Source organism: Camelus ferus, chromosome 16 (genome assembly GCF_009834535.1).
Source record: "Camelus ferus isolate YT-003-E chromosome 16, BCGSAC_Cfer_1.0, whole genome shotgun sequence".
Classification (NCBI taxonomy): domain Eukaryota; kingdom Metazoa; phylum Chordata; class Mammalia; order Artiodactyla; family Camelidae; genus Camelus; species Camelus ferus.
Genome location: NC_045711.1, coordinates 45,935,447 through 45,954,377, shown reverse-complemented (window position 1 = coordinate 45,954,377; position 18,931 = coordinate 45,935,447). Strand labels below are relative to the sequence as shown.

The following is an 18,931-nucleotide window of genomic DNA, read 5'->3' as shown; positions in this document are numbered from 1 at the left end:
GCCATTCTCCAGAACCCCAGGCCCAAGATGTAGCAACTTTCAATCCACATCTCTTAATCTGTCCTTTAAGGTGGTCCAGGAGCAGCCTGAACAGAGAGCATCTGGGGAGAGGGCTGTGGGCAGCAGCCCTCCTGGCTGCAAAAACTCAGCAAGCAGGGGGGTGGGCAGGTCGCACCAACCCTCACCCCAAGCCTGTGACCCTCTGCCCCAGACAACGACTCCAAAAGGGTGACCACTCTGAGGGGCAGGACCCTTGTCCCCTGTTGAGGTGAGGGGGGTGCTCCTTGTCCCTGATCCACACTGGAGGGCGCAGGAACTGCCATCTCAGCACCTCAGCCCCCTATCCTGCCCTGCAGTAGCTGGCACTAGGCGGGGGCAGATCCTGGGCCACAAGTTGCTGCCACATGGTGGGGATAATTGATGAAGGCCCGTCCCTCCATTGCTGTCTCCAGCCCTGCCTCTCTGGAAACTCTATATTTTCCCTTTAATTATAGCCCCTGCAGTCTCCCTCTGCTGCCCCACCCGCACCGCTCATCCTGGCTGCCCACGGCCAGCCGGCCAGCCGACGTGGCTCCCTCCCCTTCTGTTCTCTTGGTCTTTTTTTTTTTTTCCTTTGCCTTCGTTGCACAAAACCAGCTGGGGGAGGGCGTGGAGAGGGGCGGGGGGAGGCAATGGAATCTTGGATGGTTTGGGGGAGGCGGGACTCCCCGCTTCCACGTTTGCAGCTCTGAAGTGATGGGGGTAGGGGAGCTGTGCAGGAGGGACTGGAGTTGATGGGGCGCTGCAAAGGGACCCTCACTGCCTTCCTTTGGGCCCACGGATTTTGGCAGGGCCAGGCTCTGGATAGATTGGGGTTGGGGGTAGAGCATGGTTGGGAAGCTACGACTTGGAGAAGAGAGGACACTGGCTTCTAGAGGCATCTTCTCCAAAGGTAGCCTGTTGTTCTTAGGGTCTCCACTGCCTTTCAGGGTATAGATGATTCTTTCCTGGTTTCAGGTACAAATAGCAATGCCCTAGGTTTTCAGGAAAGAGGTAAGGCAGAGGGAAACATCCTCTAAAATAAAGTCACTCATCGTTCCCTGTAATTCCATACCAAACCCCCAAGGCAAATCTCCTCCAGACACCCAAATTCCCCAATAAGCCCCCAACCCTGAGTCCAGGTACAGACAGAGACAGGGCTTTACGCAGCTCCCAGAAGGAGCACCCTCTCTCTGGTCAAGTGTTCTCTGATGGAGTTCTCTCCGGTTTGACTGTGTTGGGTAGGAGGGTCTGTAACCAAACCCAGCCACAACCACAACAGACCCTAACACAAGACCCTTTTCTAAGCTGCCAAGAGCACAGCCCTCCTCGTGCAAACTTACTCCCCCTCCGGTGGAAGAGTCTTAGCAATTCCCCATCACCAGCCTGCTGCCCCATCACTCAACACCAGAGCTTCCTCCTGGAAAGAACTCGTAGTCAAATTTCTCACCCAGTGACTCGGGTTCCCCACCCCATCTCTCAATCATGCTAGGGGAGAGCATTTGAGTCCATCTTGGGGCCTCAAGACCTGGCAGGAAAAAAAACGACATCTTCAAAATAAAAATCCTCTTGCCAGCACCCACCACCAAGTATCTGATTCTTAATTCCTATAAATGAACCTCTAATTTGTTCCTTAAATATTTCTAAGTTCTATACCCCAGCCACACCAGAAGACACCCCTAAACAGGCGTATCTGTTTAGTTCTCTGGTTCTCCTGCTTTAGAGTGGTCCCTAGCCTGTCTCTTCATATCCATCCCTTAGCTCTTGCCAAGGATGTCAGGAGGGTGAGTGAGGCATGACCAGGGGACCCTCTCTCAGTCACCCCCAATCCTTCCATCTTTGGAAGGCACCCATCCAGCTCCCCAGTTCCAGTTTCCCCAGACTGGGGGGCCCAGGAAGAAAGCTGAAGAGATGCCCCTGCCCACTCGTTAGCCCACACTACATTGAGGACCTAGCCGCACCCTAGCGGCAGCATCTCTGGCCCAGGCTGAGCTGGGGGGCTGGGGAGGCTGAGCTGCTGTGAAGGGGGGAGATGTGCGGTGGACTCCCTTCCCTTCCCTCCTCCTCCCCCTCTCCATTCCGACTCCCAAATTGGGGGCCGGGCCAGGCAGCTCTGATTGGCTGGGGGACGGGCAGCCGGCTCCCCCTCTCCCAGGGGCAGGGTTCCTCCCCGCTCTCCATCAGGACCGTATAAAAAGGGCCCGGGCCGGTGGTCGGAGCAGACGGGAGTTTCTCCTCGGGGTCGGAGCAGGAGGCACGCGGAGTGTGAGGCCACGCATGAGCGGACGCTAACCCCCACCCCAGCCGCAAAGAGTCTACATGTCTAGGGTCTAGACATGTTCAGCTTTGTGGACCTCCGGCTCCTGCTCCTCTTAGCGGCCACCGCCCTCCTGACGCACGGCCAAGAGGAGGGCCAAGAAGGCCAAGAAGGCCAAGAAGAAGACAGTAAGTCCCAAACTTTTGGGAGTCCAGGGTTGTTTGGTATCTTGTTCTGCGCTTGGTCCTGAGGGTCCGCCGCTTAAACTGAGACTCGGGATGCTCCGGAGACTCAGGGATGGAAGGAAGACGGTGAGGGCTCTTCCTGGCGCCCTGGGATAGAAGGCAGTGCACTCTGGGTGGGGGTGTGGATGAACACCTCCCCCCAAGAATGGGAGAGGAAGATGCAGCACCGCGTGAGTTGGCACGCGAGGAGTCTTGAACTCGCACTGTGAAGTACAGCGGGGAAAATGGGGTCTGGGCCCCGGGTGGGGGGAAAGTACATCGAAGATGGGATTGGGGCGCCGAGTGGGGAATTTGGAGCCCAAGATGTAAAAGCAATCACGAAGGCTATGGGATGATTCATAAGGAAAGATTGTTTGCTCTCTCTGTAGGATAGACAGTGTTCCGGGGGCAGCGGAGGTGCTGGGCTGAGGGGGGAGGGGAGGGGGCGCGTAGAGTGGGCGGGTTGGAGCATGAGAAACTTTGGCGCGGACTTGGCCAGGCAGGGTCCTTGCGCCCTCTGCTGATCAACACTAGGCACTACGCCTCCCTGTCCAGCGCTTCCCCGCTCAGGAGCTAGAGCGAGAAGACCCGGGTGGTTGCCGGGTGTGTACCCCACCCCTAGACCTGGAAAATAAACCTGGGGATGGGGTAACCTCTGTCTCTGAAAGAAGTGGCCAGTTGAGGGAAATTGCTTAGTGTTGCCCGCCATCTAGTGGCCGTCTGGGTAGACGCTCCGTGGTGGGCGTGGTTAACTTATTGCATTTACTATTTGCGGACTTCTAGTTCTTTGGCTAAGGAGTGACCAGAGGCACTGGCTGGCTTTGGGAAATGGAGATTGTCCCCGAGAGAGGCCCTTTGAGATGTCTGGGCGCCGGAGATTAGGGCGTATCCTACTTTTAGGGTACATCTCAAGTCTCTGGGTGGGATCCCACCCAACCAGACCCTTTCCATCCTTCTAGCCCCGCCCACGCCATCCCACCTGCCCCGGGAATGGGGCGGAATCTGGGCTGGACCTCCCATCTCTCCTCCCATCCCCTCCTCCTGTCTCCACCCAAACCACACCCCACAAGCCTGACCTTTGGATGGAGCGCTTACTGTTGTTTCTCTCTTCCCACTTCCCCACCCCTACTCCCCCACCCAATGGCTTTTTATTTCACTTGGCTTCAGCGCCTATGGACTGAGGTTGGGATTGGAAGCAACCCCGGACTAAAGCTTTGTTTAAATTCCTAAGAACTGGAAAGAGTTATAGCCGCCCTGGCCAGGCGCCTCGGCCCTGTCACTGACGCTGATGAGGAGCAGATGAGCTTCTAAGGATTTGGGGAAAGGGAAAACAAAAACCAAAAAAGAAAAAAAAAAGGGGGGGGGGGGGAATGGCAAATCTAAATATGCCTCTAAGACAGAGGGGAAGGGATGATGGGGTTGGGGTACCTGGAGCCCCGAGGTGCAAGACTCACGAGCCGCTGACCGCCCCCACCTTCCCCCTCTTGTCACAGTCCCACCAGTCACCTGCGTACAGAACGGCCTCAGGTACTATGACCGAGACGTATGGAAACCGGTGCCCTGCCAGATCTGTGTCTGCGACAACGGCAACGTCTTGTGCGATGACGTGATCTGCGACGAAATCAAGAACTGTCCCGGCGCCAAAGCCCCTCCGGGCGAATGCTGCCCCGTCTGCCCCGATGGCGAGGGTATAGCTCCGGGCCTGGGGCGGGGCGGGTGAGGCTGGAGGGGAGCACTTTGTTGCCCCGCGCGGGCAAGGCCACTGCCGCCGGGAGCATCTGGAGCAAACCCTGCCTCTAAGCCGCGTCTCTTCCCTCCCTAGCGTCACCCACGGACCAAGAAACCACGGGAGTCGAGGTAATCCTCTGCCCTCAACTTCGCCACCCCGCCCGGGACTCTTCACATTTCTCCTTCACTAACTCGGCTTCTTTTGTTTCTTCTCCCCCAACCCCATAGGGACCCAAAGGAGACACTGGCCCCCGAGGCCCAAGGGTAAGCGTTGCCCTCTCTCGGCTGTTGGGGGCTGGAGGTGGGCGTGGCTTCTGGCCTGCGCTCACCCCGCCCGCCCTCTCCCGCTGCAGGGACCCGCAGGCCCCCCTGGCCGAGATGGCATCCCTGGACAGCCTGGACTTCCCGGACCTCCTGGACCTCCCGGACCTCCCGGACCCCCCGGCCTCGGAGGAGTAAGTGGATAGTCCTGGCGTTCGTGGAAGGCTTTGTGTGCTGGGCATCACCACATCCCGCCGCCCCCCCCCCCCCCCGCCCAGGATGTTTTTCTTTGCTGGGGTTTTTGAGGGGCAGATGGCATACTTTATATTTTGAAATAATTTTAAACTTACAGAAAAAAAAAAAGAAAAGTTGCAAGAATAATGCAAAGAACTCACACATCTCCTTCGGTTCATCACATTTCCTTTATCAGTCTATATGTACACATATAATTATCAGGATGTTTTTCTGAACCATTTGAGAGAAGTTGTTGATGTTACATCCCTTTGCTCCTAAATACTTCCGCATGTTATTTCCTGAGAACAAGAACATTCTCTCATTCTCATACACGACCACTGAACAATAATTATATTTTGGAAATCTAGCTGATGCAATACTATTATCTAACATGCAGTCCGTATTCAAACTTCACCAATGTCTCAGTAACGTCCTTTGTAGCATTTTCTCCCCCTATCCAGGATCACAGATTGCATTTCACTGTCATGAATGTTCCTTTCATCTGGAACATTCCTTAGGCTTTGTCTTTTATGCCACTGAAATTTTTTGAAGAGGCCAGTTGTTTTGCAGACTGTCGCTCAGTTTGGATTGGTTGGATGTGTCATGATTAGATACAAGTGATGCGTTTTGGGCAGGACTATGCCACACATAATGTCGTCTGCATAGCGCATCACATCAGGAGGCACATGACATCGGTTTCCCCATTACTGGTGATATCTTCTGCCTTTCAGCTCACCATCCTGACCTTGCTTTCTCATGCACTCTCTCTTCTAGAACTTTGCTCCCCAGATGTCTTACGGCTATGATGAGAAATCAACAGGAATTTCCGTGCCCGGCCCCATGGTGAGCTACCAGCAGGAGGTGTAGATGACAGAGGAGCAGATGGGGATTCAGACAAGATGGGCCAATGAAGGCATCTGGCATCCGGGGTGGCATAGATAATATAGGAGGTCGAGATGACCTTTGAGACCTCAAAATCCAGAGAGGATGCAAGGCAACTGGGTGGTTCGAACAGGGACCATGGGAGATAACCTTTCCTACACAAGCATCACTGTGGCCTCCCTTTCTTTTCTTTCTGTAGGGTCCTTCTGGTCCTCGTGGTCTCCCTGGCCCCCCTGGTGCACCTGTGAGTATCCAGGATGTCTACACTACCTTGGGCTTCGGTCTTTTGGAGGAAGGATTGGGATGAGCGTAGGGAAAGTGCTCAGAGATTTCTTGGTGAGATGGGGGGAAAGTTTGGCAGGGACCTGCCCTTCTTACCCTATCTTGCTCTCCTTGTTCTCCAGGGTCCCCAAGGTTTCCAAGGCCCCCCTGGTGAGCCTGGCGAGCCTGGATCCTCCGTAAGTGCCACGGACTTGTACTCTCTATGCAAACACACCCTTCCTCTGCAAACATATGGATTCTCCTATTGAAGGACCCCCATCTGAGATCTTTCTTAACTCCTCCTTCTGATCCCAGCCTTCTCCTTCTTATTTTCGTATCTTGGTTATCCTAACATCCTCTCTTCCTGTCTCCTCTAGGGTCCCATGGGTCCCCGCGGTCCTCCTGGCCCCCCTGGAAAGAACGGAGATGATGTAAGTAGCCCTGGTGAGGAGAGGTCACCTGACCCCCACCACCTCCATGGGCTAGGTCCCTATAATCTCCACTCCAGTGCCCCATCACCTTTAGAGCTGATACCCAGAGGAAGGAGGGCACATTCTCCCTGATGCATGGGACTGCTCTTGAACAAAGATCTTCATCCTCCTGGGATGTTTCCCAATCTTCCTAACAGGGGTGGCTGTCCCTCCCCTCATCCCAGCCACCTTAAAGCAGTCCCCAACCCCGTCCCTTGGGGTGAATGACTTTCTTATGCTTAACCACTCTGGGCACCTCAGATTTGCACTCCATATGGTGAGATCAAGATGCTGGTGACAGAAATAGAGAAATTCCTTTGGAGGGACTCAAAATTCACCAAGCAAGTGTTTCACGATAGATATAAACCAAGATAAGATTCTGAGCCCCTAAGCCTGACTCTCAATAATCCAATCCCAGGAGGGCTTGGACCTTCCCTGGTTTTCCAACTCAGGGGACACAGGCACAGTGACCTTTTCTCTCTCTCTCAGGGTGAAGCTGGAAAGCCTGGTCGCCCTGGTGAGCGTGGGCCTCCTGGACCTCAGGTGAGCAGGATGGTGGGGCTGGCCCCCTAGTTTTGCTGCATTTGGACTTCGTTTGGGAGCTGTGTCCACGGTGTTGCCTTCTAATGGCTCTGCCTTTGTCTGTCTTTTCTCTCCAGGGTGCTCGGGGATTGCCTGGAACAGCTGGCCTTCCTGGAATGAAGGGACACAGAGTGAGTCCCCTTTGCATCATCTAAGTTCCCAAAGTCCCAGCATCCCACCATTCCAGCCCTTTCCCCAAAGGATCCTGGTGTCCCAATGGGGTGGCAACTACATAAGTTCCAAGGGGTAGAGAGAGTAGAAGAACTTCCCTTCATTGGGAAAGAAATCCCAATAAAGGGATGGAGTGAGATCTTGGGCCACTTGGGGTTTAGTCTAGCTCAGACACAGCGGGTTAGCTGTAATGGCCCGCTGAGGCTCCTCCTCAGGTCTGGGAGGGTGTCAAGGTGATCCACCATCTCCATAGGATCTCACTTTGGCCCTTCTTCCTATCTTAGGGCTTCAGTGGTTTGGATGGTGCCAAGGGAGATGCTGGTCCCGCTGGTCCTAAGGTAAGTGGCTGTATGAATGTTGCGGTCCTCTGCCTGGCCCCTGGTCCCCTCACGAATGAATTCCTAACGCTATTCTCTGCTCTGTAGGGTGAGCCTGGTAGCCCTGGTGAAAATGGAGCTCCTGGTCAGATGGTAAGTGTGTCCAGTTCTAGAAGGAAGAGATGAAGCAGGGTGTAGGGGCAAGATGGGGACTTGGAGGAGAGGGTTGTGTCTCCCATCTCACTTGGCTTCTCTTGGTTTTGTTGTCAGGGCCCCCGTGGTCTGCCTGGTGAGAGAGGTCGCCCTGGAGCCCCTGGCCCTGCTGTAAGTACTCCTGGCCCCTTGGGGGCTCCCATGGTTCTGGAAGGGGTTCCTCAGGAACTAAAGGGACTGGGCAGTGCTCAGTGAAGGTAACCCTGGCTTCCCCTCTCTCCTGCAGGGTGCTCGTGGAAATGATGGTGCTACTGGTGCTGCTGGACCCCCTGTGAGTACAGACCCTAGACCTCAGTGCCTGGGAGTGGGGAGGGGTCTCAGTGCCAGCTCTTGGGGCTGATTCCGGGGGCAGGTCTGAACCCTAAGACCTCTTCTCTCCCAGGGTGTGACTTGAAGCTGCCATCTTCTTGCTAACATCTCTCTTTCATTCTCAGGGTCCCACTGGCCCCGCTGGTCCTCCTGGCTTCCCTGGTGCTGTTGGTGCTAAGGTGAGACGCCCTACCCTCCTCCTCTGAGCACATCTCCCACAGGCCAAGGGGTGGGTGTCTCCCTGCTCCTCAAACCAGAGGGACCCAGAGTGGCAAAAGAAATGCCCAGTCCCCAACACCTTTGTCCTGGGGTCCCCTTCTCTGATCTTGGAGTCCTGACTCTCGATCTTCTGTCTCGACACTTTATTCCCTGTCATCCGGAGGTAAGGCTGGGCTCCCAGGGTGGCTCCTGACATGCTCTTTCTTCTAATCCAGGGTGAAGCTGGTCCCCAAGGAGCCCGAGGCTCTGAAGGTCCCCAGGGTGTGCGTGGTGAGCCTGGCCCCCCTGGCCCTGCTGGTGCTGCTGGCCCTGCTGTAAGTGTTACCTCCTCAGTGCCCTGTGACCCTCCTCAACTCAGAGTCCTTGCCTGTCTCTCACCCACCTCTCTCTGTTCCACAGGGAAACCCCGGTGCTGATGGACAGCCTGGTGCTAAAGGTGCCAATGTAAGTATCCTGCAGGTTTCAGAGTTGCCCCTGGTACCCACCTTCCTCTGCTCCATCCCATGACCTCCACTCCTGGGCTCAATTTGTTCTGCCTCCCGCAGGGCGCTCCTGGTATTGCTGGTGCTCCTGGCTTCCCTGGTGCCCGAGGCCCCTCTGGACCCCAGGGCCCCAGCGGCCCCCCTGGTCCCAAGGGTAACAGCGTAAGTACCACCTGTCCCTCCTGCCCCACCCCATGCACTGCTGGCTGGAGTGACCCTCATCTGGGGAGCATGAAGATCCAGGCCAACTGAGCATCCCTCACTTTCCACTCATCCTCTTTCCCCCGACACAGGGTGAACCTGGTGCTCCTGGCAACAAAGGAGACACTGGTGCCAAGGGAGAGCCTGTAAGTCCCCTGCAGCTCCATCTGTCTGTCCTGGGAGCCCCTGGGGGGAGGCCCAAGCTGGAATGGGAGCCCCTGGTGCTGGAGGCTCAGCCTCAAGCCAGCTCTCTACCCTCCCCAGGGTCCCACTGGTGTTCAAGGCCCCCCTGGCCCTGCTGGCGAAGAAGGAAAGCGAGGAGCCCGAGGTGAACCTGGACCCGCTGGCCTGCCTGGACCCCCTGGCGAGCGTGTAAGTGCCCCCTTCTCCACCCCCAGTGCAGCCTGGCACCTGCGTGTCTGAGCTCACTGACCTCCTCTCCTTCTACAGGGTGGACCTGGTAGCCGTGGTTTCCCTGGTGCAGATGGTGTCGCCGGTCCCAAGGTAACCTCTCTTTCTCCCTGGACCTTACCTTCCTCTTCCAGGTGTCGTCACCCACTCCCTCTCCCACCACCCAGTCATCAGTGCCCCGTCCTGGGGCTGCAGACCTCCTTCTTCACACTCAGCCTCACCTTGACCTTCCCACCACCACCAATGCCCCTCAAAGCGCTGCCCCGCCTACCCAGTCCACTGCCCAGGAAAGAAGACGCCGGCCCCTGGCAAAGAGGCCCAGACTTGAACCCTAATTGTTGCTGTGGCTCCCCCAACCAGGGTCCCGCTGGTGAACGTGGTTCTCCTGGCCCTGCTGGCCCCAAAGGTTCTCCTGGTGAAGCTGGTCGCCCCGGTGAAGCTGGTCTGCCCGGTGCCAAGGTGAGACCCTAGCCCTCTGCCCAGCGTGGCCCAGGACCCTGCCCATTCTCTGTGGGCTCTGGGATGAAGCACTCTGGAGCAGGACCACAGATCCGCCTTCTAGAGTGTCCTCCACCCTGGCCCCCAACCTACTCACATCTCTCTGCCTTCCCCTTAGGGTCTGACTGGAAGCCCTGGCAGCCCTGGTCCTGATGGCAAAACTGGCCCCCCTGTAAGTATCACTCTCCTGTGTGGCCCCCTACCACTCTCCTGACCTCCCACCCTCCGTCCTCACCTCTACTTTTGTACCTTCCATCCTCAGGGTCCCGCTGGTCAAGATGGCCGCCCCGGACCCCCAGGCCCTCCTGGTGCCCGTGGTCAGGCTGGTGTGATGGGTTTCCCTGGGCCTAAAGGTGCTGCTGTGAGTATTCAGCGAGGTGTAACGCAGAATCTCAGAGCCGGGGACAGACACACTCAGGGTTGGGGGTGGGGAGAAGAGTCCTGGCGTTGGGGCCAGCTCTGCCACTGACTTGCTGTTTGTCACTCACTGCCCCTCTCTGGGCCTCAGTCCATAAATTTTATCCATAAAATAAATGAGAAACCTCTCCTGGCTCCACTGCCATTGCTGTATCCCTGCAAATAAGTTTTGTTGGTGCCCCACATACATACATACATGGGGAGAGGATGGGCCTTTTACATGACAGTCACCCCTAAATCTTGGTGGGTTCTCTGAGGTTCAAAAGGAGATATCAGAGGAGATTAAAGCCCTTTGCAGCTCAGATCACCACAGGCTTGTGATGGAGAGAAGAAAGGGGGGAGAGGGTGGAGAGAGAAGCCTAAAGGCAGGTGGTCTAAGAGGAGAGGGCTCAGGGAGAGGCCAAAAGACAGAGCAGCTGAAGCCAGCAAAGGCCTTCCCCCGGTGCCAGCGCAGTTAATTTTTAAAAAGTAATAAAAAGCTCCTTTAAAAAATTCCAGTCAGTGGTGGTTTCATAGGTGTGTACATCTATCAGAATTCACCAAATTGTCCATCTGAAGTGTGTGTAGTTCACTGTACAGGAATTATACCCCAATAAAGGTGTTAAAAAAGTTCCACTCAAAGTAAGCAGGTGGGACCCAGGATGCCCCAGTTTCCCATTTTAGCCCCTTCAGCCCTAACTCTCTTTCCCCACAGGGAGAGCCCGGCAAAGCTGGAGAGCGAGGTGTTCCTGGACCCCCCGGCGCTGTTGTAAGTATCTCTTTGGTCCCTGTCCCCTTTCTGCCTCTGCCCACGTCACCTCCCGACATCCTGCAGGAGGGGGGATGCAGCGGGCTGCAGCCCACCACCAGGGCGTCAGAGCCCCAGGCCCAGGACCCCCCACCCCGGGCCTATGCGCTCTTCCTCAGCTGCCCGACTGCCTCACCACCCTACGCCTTTTCTCACTGTCTCCCCACAGGGTCCTGCTGGCAAAGATGGAGAAGCTGGAGCTCAGGGACCCCCCGGACCTGCTGTGAGTGTCCCTGACAGGGAGGCCTAGAGAGGGGGCATTGCGGAGCAGGAAAGGGGAGACATCCCCCTGTGCCCCTTCTCCTGGGCCTTCCCGTGACCATGGCATTCCCTCTACGCAGGGCCCTGCTGGTGAGAGAGGTGAACAAGGCCCCGCTGGCTCCCCCGGATTCCAGGTGAGGCCTCATGACTGTCAGGGTGTTGGGAGAGGGCTGCGGGGAACACCCCTTTGTACTCTTCCAGATTCTAATCCTTCTCTTCCTTCCCCCCTTTTCCCACCTATAGGGTCTCCCTGGCCCTGCTGGTCCTCCTGGTGAAGCAGGCAAACCTGGTGAACAGGTAAGAGGTAGCAGCCAGCTGGAAAGATGAGGAGTGCAGGGAATACAGAGGGAGTGTCCAACCCTCCTCGCTAATCGGACAGCCATCAGTTAGAGGGATCAAGGTTAGACACGAGGAAGGACTTCCCATCATGAAGGGCGTTACACAGAGGGAAACAGGGAGCTGCATCTCTGCCCGATAGGCCCTGGAAGAAGCTGCATGGCTGCTGGTCTGGGTGACTTCTTTTTAGAGCTGCTAAATACTCTGACTTTCCCTCAACCCCAAGTTTGGGGAGAGGGGTGGGCTTTGGCACATCCTAAGAAGAAGTAAAGGGATTATCCCAGTTTAGTGCTGAGGAGGGGGTCGATCTCTAATCACAGACCCCGGGGGCCAGCCCCCCGGAGGAGGACAGGAGTCCTTTGTAGTTGGGAGGGCCAAGATGGATTTCACTCACTGTCTGTCCTTCCCTCCTCCTCAGGGTGTTCCTGGAGACCTGGGTGCCCCCGGCCCCTCTGGAGCAAGAGTAAGTAGAGCCTCTTGCTGCTTCCACAAAGATGTCCGGCGCTTGGCCCTGCCTCTGGAGCGGCCATCATGTGCCCTGTCCTTCCTTTCCAGGGCGAGAGAGGTTTCCCTGGCGAGCGTGGTGTGCAAGGTCCCCCTGGTCCTGCAGGTCCCCGCGGGGCCAACGGTGCCCCTGGCAATGATGGTGCTAAGGTGAGGGCAGCATGAGGACCAGGCCTCACCCTTCCTGTGGGGGGTGGATGCCTGGCTGTCACCACAGCCAACTAGATGTTGGGAAGGGACTGGGGACAAGACTGGGGTGGGGTCCATGTGCAGCCTAAGGTTCTGGGCTGTGAGCTTTCCTCTTAGCTACTGCTTGTCCTTGGCCTCAGAACCAAGGCTGGGAGAAAACTGAGAGGGGGCTCAAAGCTGTGACCCACTTCCGAGACCCCAGGCCTCACTCCAGTCTTCTTGGTTGTCACATAGGGTGATGCTGGTGCTCCTGGAGCCCCCGGTAGCCAGGGAGCCCCTGGCCTTCAGGGAATGCCTGGTGAACGAGGTGCAGCTGGTCTCCCAGGCCCTAAGGGTGACAGAGTAAGTTGAACTCCCCCTCCCTTGAGCCCTGTTGGTTCCCATCTCTCTGCTGTGGATTCCTCTGCATCTCTCCTTCCCCTCCCTGGGGCCTTTCCCTCTTCTCCTTAACCTCCCTTCTTCTTCTCTGGCCTCTTGGCTGATGAATCCTCTACCTGCAGTCCAGGCCCTTCCCTTCCCGTGTGTTACCATGGCAACAAGAGGTGGAGTGCCTCCTACATAACGGCTCCCTCATTCATCCTTCCATGCAAGGCGTGGGGCTACTTAACCTAGGTTCCCCCAGAATCCCCACACAGACACCTTTCCACTGAAAGATCTTGAGTCCTTGGCACAGGTAGGGGCAGGGCAGAGCTGGAGAGGGGTCACACAAGCAGGATGCTATAGGTCACCTCCTTGCCCAACACTGGAAGTCTCAGGCTTTCCCCTGTCTTTAGGGAGATGCTGGTCCCAAAGGTGCTGATGGTTCTCCTGGCAAAGATGGCGTCCGTGGTCTGACTGGCCCCATTGGTCCTCCTGGCCCTGCTGGTGCCCCTGGTGACAAGGTGAGGTGGCTGCCTCCCCACCTTCTTCCCTAACACACAGCTTCCCCGGCAAGCCTGGGCATGATTCTGAGGGCGAGGCAGCTCCTGCCTTTCCAAGCTGGTGACCCGAAGTGGCGGAACCAGGAGGGAGGGGGACTCTCCTGGAGTCATCTACTGGGACCATTTGGTGTGGACCCCTGACCTTGAGCCTCTTGTCCCTCCCTCTCAGGGTGAAACTGGTCCTAGCGGCCCTGCTGGTCCCACTGGAGCTCGTGGTGCCCCCGTAAGTACAGAAGACCTGGTTAAGGCTCCGTACTCAGCCCTTCTCTCCCTCATACTGCCCCCTGGCCCTCTTTCTGTCCCTCCTCCACCTTGGCCCCCACCTGTTATGGTCCTTGGGGAGTGCTCCTCAGGCTTCTCTGCTGCCCTCCAGTCGACCCCATCCCGCCTTCTCCCAGATGAGGGCATCTTTCCATTTGCCTCCTTTTCTTCTAGGGAGACCGTGGTGAGCCTGGTCCCCCCGGCCCTGCTGGCTTCGCTGGCCCCCCTGTGAGTACCAAGATCCCCTTCATATTCCATCTCCAGGCGGACCCGGGGCCTTGGGTGACTGGATGAGGACAGAGGCATTGGGAGATTCAGGGAAGGAGGGTGGAGGTGGAATTGTCTCCCTTTCAAGCATCTCCCTGCCTGGAGTTCCTGTCCTTCCTCAGCCCTGTGGAACCGCCTGATTCCCTGGGCTGGCACAGCCCTCTCCTCTGCTCACCACACTCCCTCCTCCCCCAGGGTGCTGACGGCCAACCTGGTGCTAAAGGTGAACCTGGTGATGCTGGTGCTAAAGGCGACGCTGGTCCCCCTGGCCCTGCTGGACCCACTGGACCCCCTGGCCCCATTGTGAGTATCTCACCCTCTGGGCCCCAAACTGCTGGCAGGCTGGACCCAGGACTTGCCTGGCCCTGACACCTCTATGCTCTCTTACAGGGTAGTGTTGGTGCTCCCGGACCCAAAGGCGCTCGTGGCAGCGCTGGTCCCCCTGTGAGTACCTTGCTCTGACTCTCCACTGAGGCTCTCCCTGGCCTGTGTTTGGAGGTAGGGGCGGCTAAGCCAGGTAAGGGGGCTGTTCTCCTCTGATGACTTGTTTGTCCTCTTCTGCCAGGGTGCTACTGGTTTCCCTGGTGCTGCTGGCCGAGTCGGTCCCCCCGGCCCCTCTGTAAGTGTCTGTGGTGGAGACTCCGCTGGTCTGGGAGGGTGTGGGCCACAGGCTGTCAGGAGTGTGGTGGGCCTGACAGTTCTCAGTGATGCTCCAGAATCCACTGGACCTTGACAGCCCCTCTTCTCCCCGCCAAGGGAAATGCTGGACCCCCTGGCCCTCCCGGCCCTGTTGGCAAAGAAGGCAGCAAAGGTCCTCGTGGTGAGACTGGCCCTGCTGGGCGTCCCGGTGAAGTCGGTCCTCCTGGTCCCCCTGGCCCCGCTGGCGAGAAAGGAGCCCCTGGTGCTGATGGACCTGCTGTAAGTGTTGGGGCTGAGGAATCCAGAGATGGGGCATTGTCCCTGGCCGCCAGAATTCATCTTAACCTCGTCTGCCCCTCCACAGGGCGCTCCTGGCACTCCTGGCCCTCAGGGCATTGCTGGACAACGTGGTGTGGTCGGCCTGCCCGGTCAGCGAGGAGAAAGAGGCTTCCCTGGTCTTCCCGGCCCCTCTGTGAGTGCCCCTTCACCTTGCGGACCCCTGGATGAACTGTTGCAGGACTTGGAGGGCACAGGATGAGGGTGGTGGCGTCAGCGAGGACAGATGTGGTAGACGAGCTGGGAGGCCCTAGGGCCCTCTCCCACCCCTTCTCTGGCCTGACCCTTTCTTCTCCCTCAGGGTGAACCCGGCAAACAAGGTCCTTCTGGACCAAACGGCGAACGTGGCCCCCCTGGCCCCATGGGCCCTCCTGGATTGGCTGGACCCCCTGGCGAGTCTGGACGTGAAGTGAGTTTGCCAGCCCCATTCCAGTGCCCTCAGTGTAGCCATTTTGGCCTTTGCTTGAGCCTCCCTCCCCCTGATGCTCACCTCTCCTCCCTCTCTGTAGGGAGCCCCTGGTGCTGAAGGATCCCCTGGACGAGATGGTTCTCCTGGCCCCAAGGTAAGACGGCTGCACACCAGGGCCACAGCACCACCTGCCACTTGACCTGACCCCTTCAGCTAGGGCTGACCTGGATTTCTCTCCTCTCCCCGCTCAGGGTGACCGTGGTGAGACCGGCCCTGCTGGACCCCCTGGTGCTCCTGGTGCTCCTGGTGCCCCCGGCCCTGTCGGCCCTGCTGGCAAGAGCGGCGATCGTGGTGAGACTGTAAGTCGCTGGGCTCTGGCCTGCTGCCTCTGGTCAGGCCAGGGACTCTCCAGGCCTGTCGGTGGGCCTGCAGATGGACACCTGACTTCACCTAGGCAGGGGAGGAGAGGGAGTCTACCAGGATGTCTGGGCCCTTGGCCTCTCTGAAAAAATTGAGCCACAGCTCCACCTTAAGGCCCCTCCCACTGGACAGTACCCTGTCTCCCCCAGGGAGTGAGGTTTGTCCTCAGGTGTTTGCCCCAGCTTACTTGAAGCCTGAATCTATATGAAGATTCATCTGGGGCTCGGGAGAGATGGCTATGGTAGGAAAAGATGTGAGAAAAGAGGAATTTGGCTGAGGGCAGGTCTCATCCTGCATCTCAGGCTGTGCCAGCCCTCAGCTGGGCTCTCCCTGACCAGGATCTAACGTTCTCTCTGCTCTCCCTAGGGTCCTGCTGGTCCTGCTGGTCCCATTGGCCCCGTTGGTGCCCGTGGTCCTGCTGTAAGTGCGCTGCTCTGGCCCTCATGTCCTCAGAACCCTTGTCCACATGTGAACTGCACCCCACTCAGTGCTAATGGAACTTCCACCTGACAGCCTGTCCCCATCTCTCTTCTAGGGACCCCAAGGCCCCCGTGGTGACAAGGGTGAGACAGGCGAACAGGGCGACAGAGGCATTAAGGGTCACCGTGGCTTCTCTGGTCTCCAGGGTCCCCCTGGTCCTCCCGTGAGTACACCCAGCCCCTCCCCAGCCCCCAGCTGCCACTGCATCTCCTTTCATCATCTCCCCAAGCCCTGCTGTGTGATGGGTCGGTGGCAGGCACTTTGCCTCAGTTTCCCTCTCTGGACAGGCATTCTCTTCCCTAGTGGGGACTGGGGTCTGAAGAGTCATGGGCATTTCCAAGTAGTTTCTGAGAGGGTGAGGGGTGCACAAAAAGGGATTGTGGGGGGCGGGGTCTCAGCCTATGGGCACCCTGGGGCTAGACTTCCAGAATGCTGAGGTGGCCAGCGGGGAGAGGTTGCTGGCTGAATTTGACCCACACTCAGCCTGAACTGCCTTTGCATCTCTCCTTCAGGGCTCTCCTGGTGAGCAAGGTCCCTCCGGAGCTTCTGGTCCTGCTGGTCCCCGCGTGAGTCATGTCTTCTATTTACCTGCTCTTTCTGGGTCCCAAGCCCAGGCTCACTTCGGGGCCCTTTGCCTGGGCCACAGGCGTCTCTGGCCTCTCTGGAAAAGGGTCTGGGGCAGGGGATGAAAGAAGGGAAGAGAGGTTCTGGACAACCTCACACAGGCCTCAGTCTCCCCCTTCCTGTCCTTCACCCCACAAAGCTTCCTGGCCCGGCCGTAAGAATGAGCCATAATGGGGCTGAGGAGGCAGAGTGTATGGTGGGCTTCTCTGCCAGGGCAGGGGTGGGGCCGTGCTTTCTGGTAGGCTTTCTCCAACCAGTTTCCTCCTTGCAGGGTCCCCCTGGCTCTGCTGGTGCTCCTGGCAAAGATGGACTCAACGGCCTCCCAGGTCCCATCGGTCCCCCTGGTCCTCGTGGTCGCACTGGTGATGCTGGCCCTGTTGTACGTAGCCCTCCACCTTGTCTGCCCATGCCCTCCAGCCCCGAAAGTGCTGAACCCCGTAACTCCACTGTCCTCCCTCTCTGCACAGGGTCCCCCCGGCCCTCCTGGACCCCCTGGTCCCCCTGGTCCTCCCAGCGGTGGTTTCGACTTCAGCTTCCTGCCCCAGCCACCTCAAGAGAAGGCCGGGGGAGATGGCCGCTACTACCGGGCCGATGATGCCAACGTGGTCCGTGACCGTGACCTCGAGGTGGACACCACCCTCAAGAGCCTGAGCCAGCAGATTGAGAACATCCGCAGCCCTGAAGGCAGCCGCAAGAACCCCGCCCGCACCTGCCGTGACCTCAAGATGTGCCACTCCGACTGGAAGAGCGGTGAGCGCCCACAGGCTGCGCCTCCTGCTCCTGCCGTGACGGGGCTGAGCCCTGAGGGGCCCCCATCCCCAGTGTCCCCTGACTCTTATCTCGCCCTGCCCCGCCACAGGAGAGTACTGGATTGACCCCAACCAAGGCTGCAACCTGGATGCCATTAAGGTCTTCTGCAACATGGAGACAGGTGAGACCTGCGTGTACCCCACTCAGCCCAGCGTGGCCCAGAAGAACTGGTACATCAGCAAGAATCCCAAGGACAAGAGGCACGTCTGGTACGGCGAGAGCATGACCGACGGATTCCAGGTGCGGGAACTGGACCCTGTAGCCACTCTTATAAGATGGGCTGGCCCAGGGCTCAGAAGGGCCTGAGGGTAGGTCCTGGGTGGACCAGACCACTGCTCAGTTGGATACACAGAGCTGGGTTGGGAGGCAGGAGACCTGGGTCCGTCATACTGACTCAGACATCGGGTGCCTGTGGGCAGGGATTCATGGGGATTCTCTCAGGGGACTCCAGGGAGGGCGGCCAGGACTAGAAGCTCCAGCACAGCTACTCACACCTCCCTCTCTTGCCCCCACAGTTCGAGTATGGCGGCCAGGGCTCCGACCCCGCCGACGTGGCCATCCAGCTGACTTTCCTGCGCCTGATGTCCACCGAGGCCTCCCAGAACATCACCTACCACTGCAAGAACAGCGTGGCCTACATGGACCAACAGACCGGCAACCTCAAGAAAGCTCTGCTCCTCCAGGGCTCCAACGAGATCGAGATCCGGGCCGAGGGCAACAGCCGCTTCACCTACAGCGTCACCTACGACGGCTGCACGGTGAGCCCAGCGGGCCCCCACTCTGGCCTTTGGCTTTCCAGGCCGGCCACAGTCCCTCCCCCAACTCAGCCCCACTGGATGACACCCCTCTCCCGTTGTCTCCCCTTCACCCCAGAGTCACACCGGAGCCTGGGGCAAGACAGTGATCGAATACAAAACCACCAAGACCTCCCGCTTGCCCATCATCGATGTGGCCCCCTTGGACGTTGGCGCCCCAGACCAAGAATTCGGCATCGACATTGGCCCTGTCTGCTTCCTGTAAACTCCCTCCACTCCAACCTGGCTCCCTCCCACCCAGCCCACTCGCCCCTGACCCTGGAAACAGACAAACATCCCAAACTGAACCCCACAAAAAGCCAAAAAATGGGAGACAATTTCACATGGACTTTGGAAAATATTTTTTTCCTTTGCATTCATCTCTCAAACTTAGTTTTTATCTTTGACCAACTGAACATGACCAAAAACCAAAAGTGCATTCAACCTTACCAAAAAAAAAAAAAAAAAAGAATAAATAAATAACTTTTTAAAAAAGGAAGCTTGGTCCACTTGCTTGAAGACCCATGTGGGGGTAAGTCCTTTTCTGCCCGTTGGGCTTATGACACCCCAACGCTGCCCTTTCTGCTCCTTTCTCCATGCCTACTTGGGGCCTCCCCTCCACTGCTCCCCAAATCTGAGTCTCCCCAAAAGACACAGGAAACATTGCATTGTCTGCCCAGCAACCAAAGGCAATGCTAAAACACCCAAGTGGCCCCCACACTCCTAGCCCACTCCCTTC

General features: G+C 57.8%; 1 protein-coding gene across 1 annotated transcript; it reads left to right on the top strand.

The window, feature by feature from the left end:
- Positions 1-2,223: 2,223 nt before the first annotated feature.
- COL1A1 (collagen type I alpha 1 chain) lies at positions 2,224-18,604 on the top strand. The gene is made up of 51 exons (XM_032457786.1): positions 2,224-2,463; positions 3,993-4,187; positions 4,322-4,356; positions 4,456-4,491; positions 4,581-4,682; positions 5,497-5,565; positions 5,804-5,848; positions 6,009-6,062; positions 6,243-6,296; positions 6,825-6,878; positions 6,995-7,048; positions 7,373-7,426; positions 7,514-7,558; positions 7,676-7,729; positions 7,845-7,889; positions 8,053-8,106; positions 8,362-8,460; positions 8,546-8,590; positions 8,692-8,790; positions 8,922-8,975; positions 9,094-9,201; positions 9,280-9,333; positions 9,601-9,699; positions 9,857-9,910; positions 10,001-10,099; positions 10,850-10,903; positions 11,112-11,165; positions 11,284-11,337; positions 11,447-11,500; positions 11,958-12,002; positions 12,095-12,193; positions 12,467-12,574; positions 13,006-13,113; positions 13,322-13,375; positions 13,588-13,641; positions 13,876-13,983; positions 14,071-14,124; positions 14,246-14,299; positions 14,437-14,598; positions 14,684-14,791; positions 14,957-15,064; positions 15,165-15,218; positions 15,316-15,423; positions 15,851-15,904; positions 16,020-16,127; positions 16,477-16,530; positions 16,860-16,967; positions 17,056-17,338; positions 17,448-17,638; positions 17,914-18,156; positions 18,272-18,604. Exons 1-51 carry the CDS (start codon positions 2,355-2,357, stop codon positions 18,416-18,418), a joined length of 4,398 nt encoding a protein of 1,465 aa, XP_032313677.1. The 5' UTR covers positions 2,224-2,354; the 3' UTR covers positions 18,419-18,604.
- Positions 18,605-18,931: the final 327 nt, after the last annotated feature.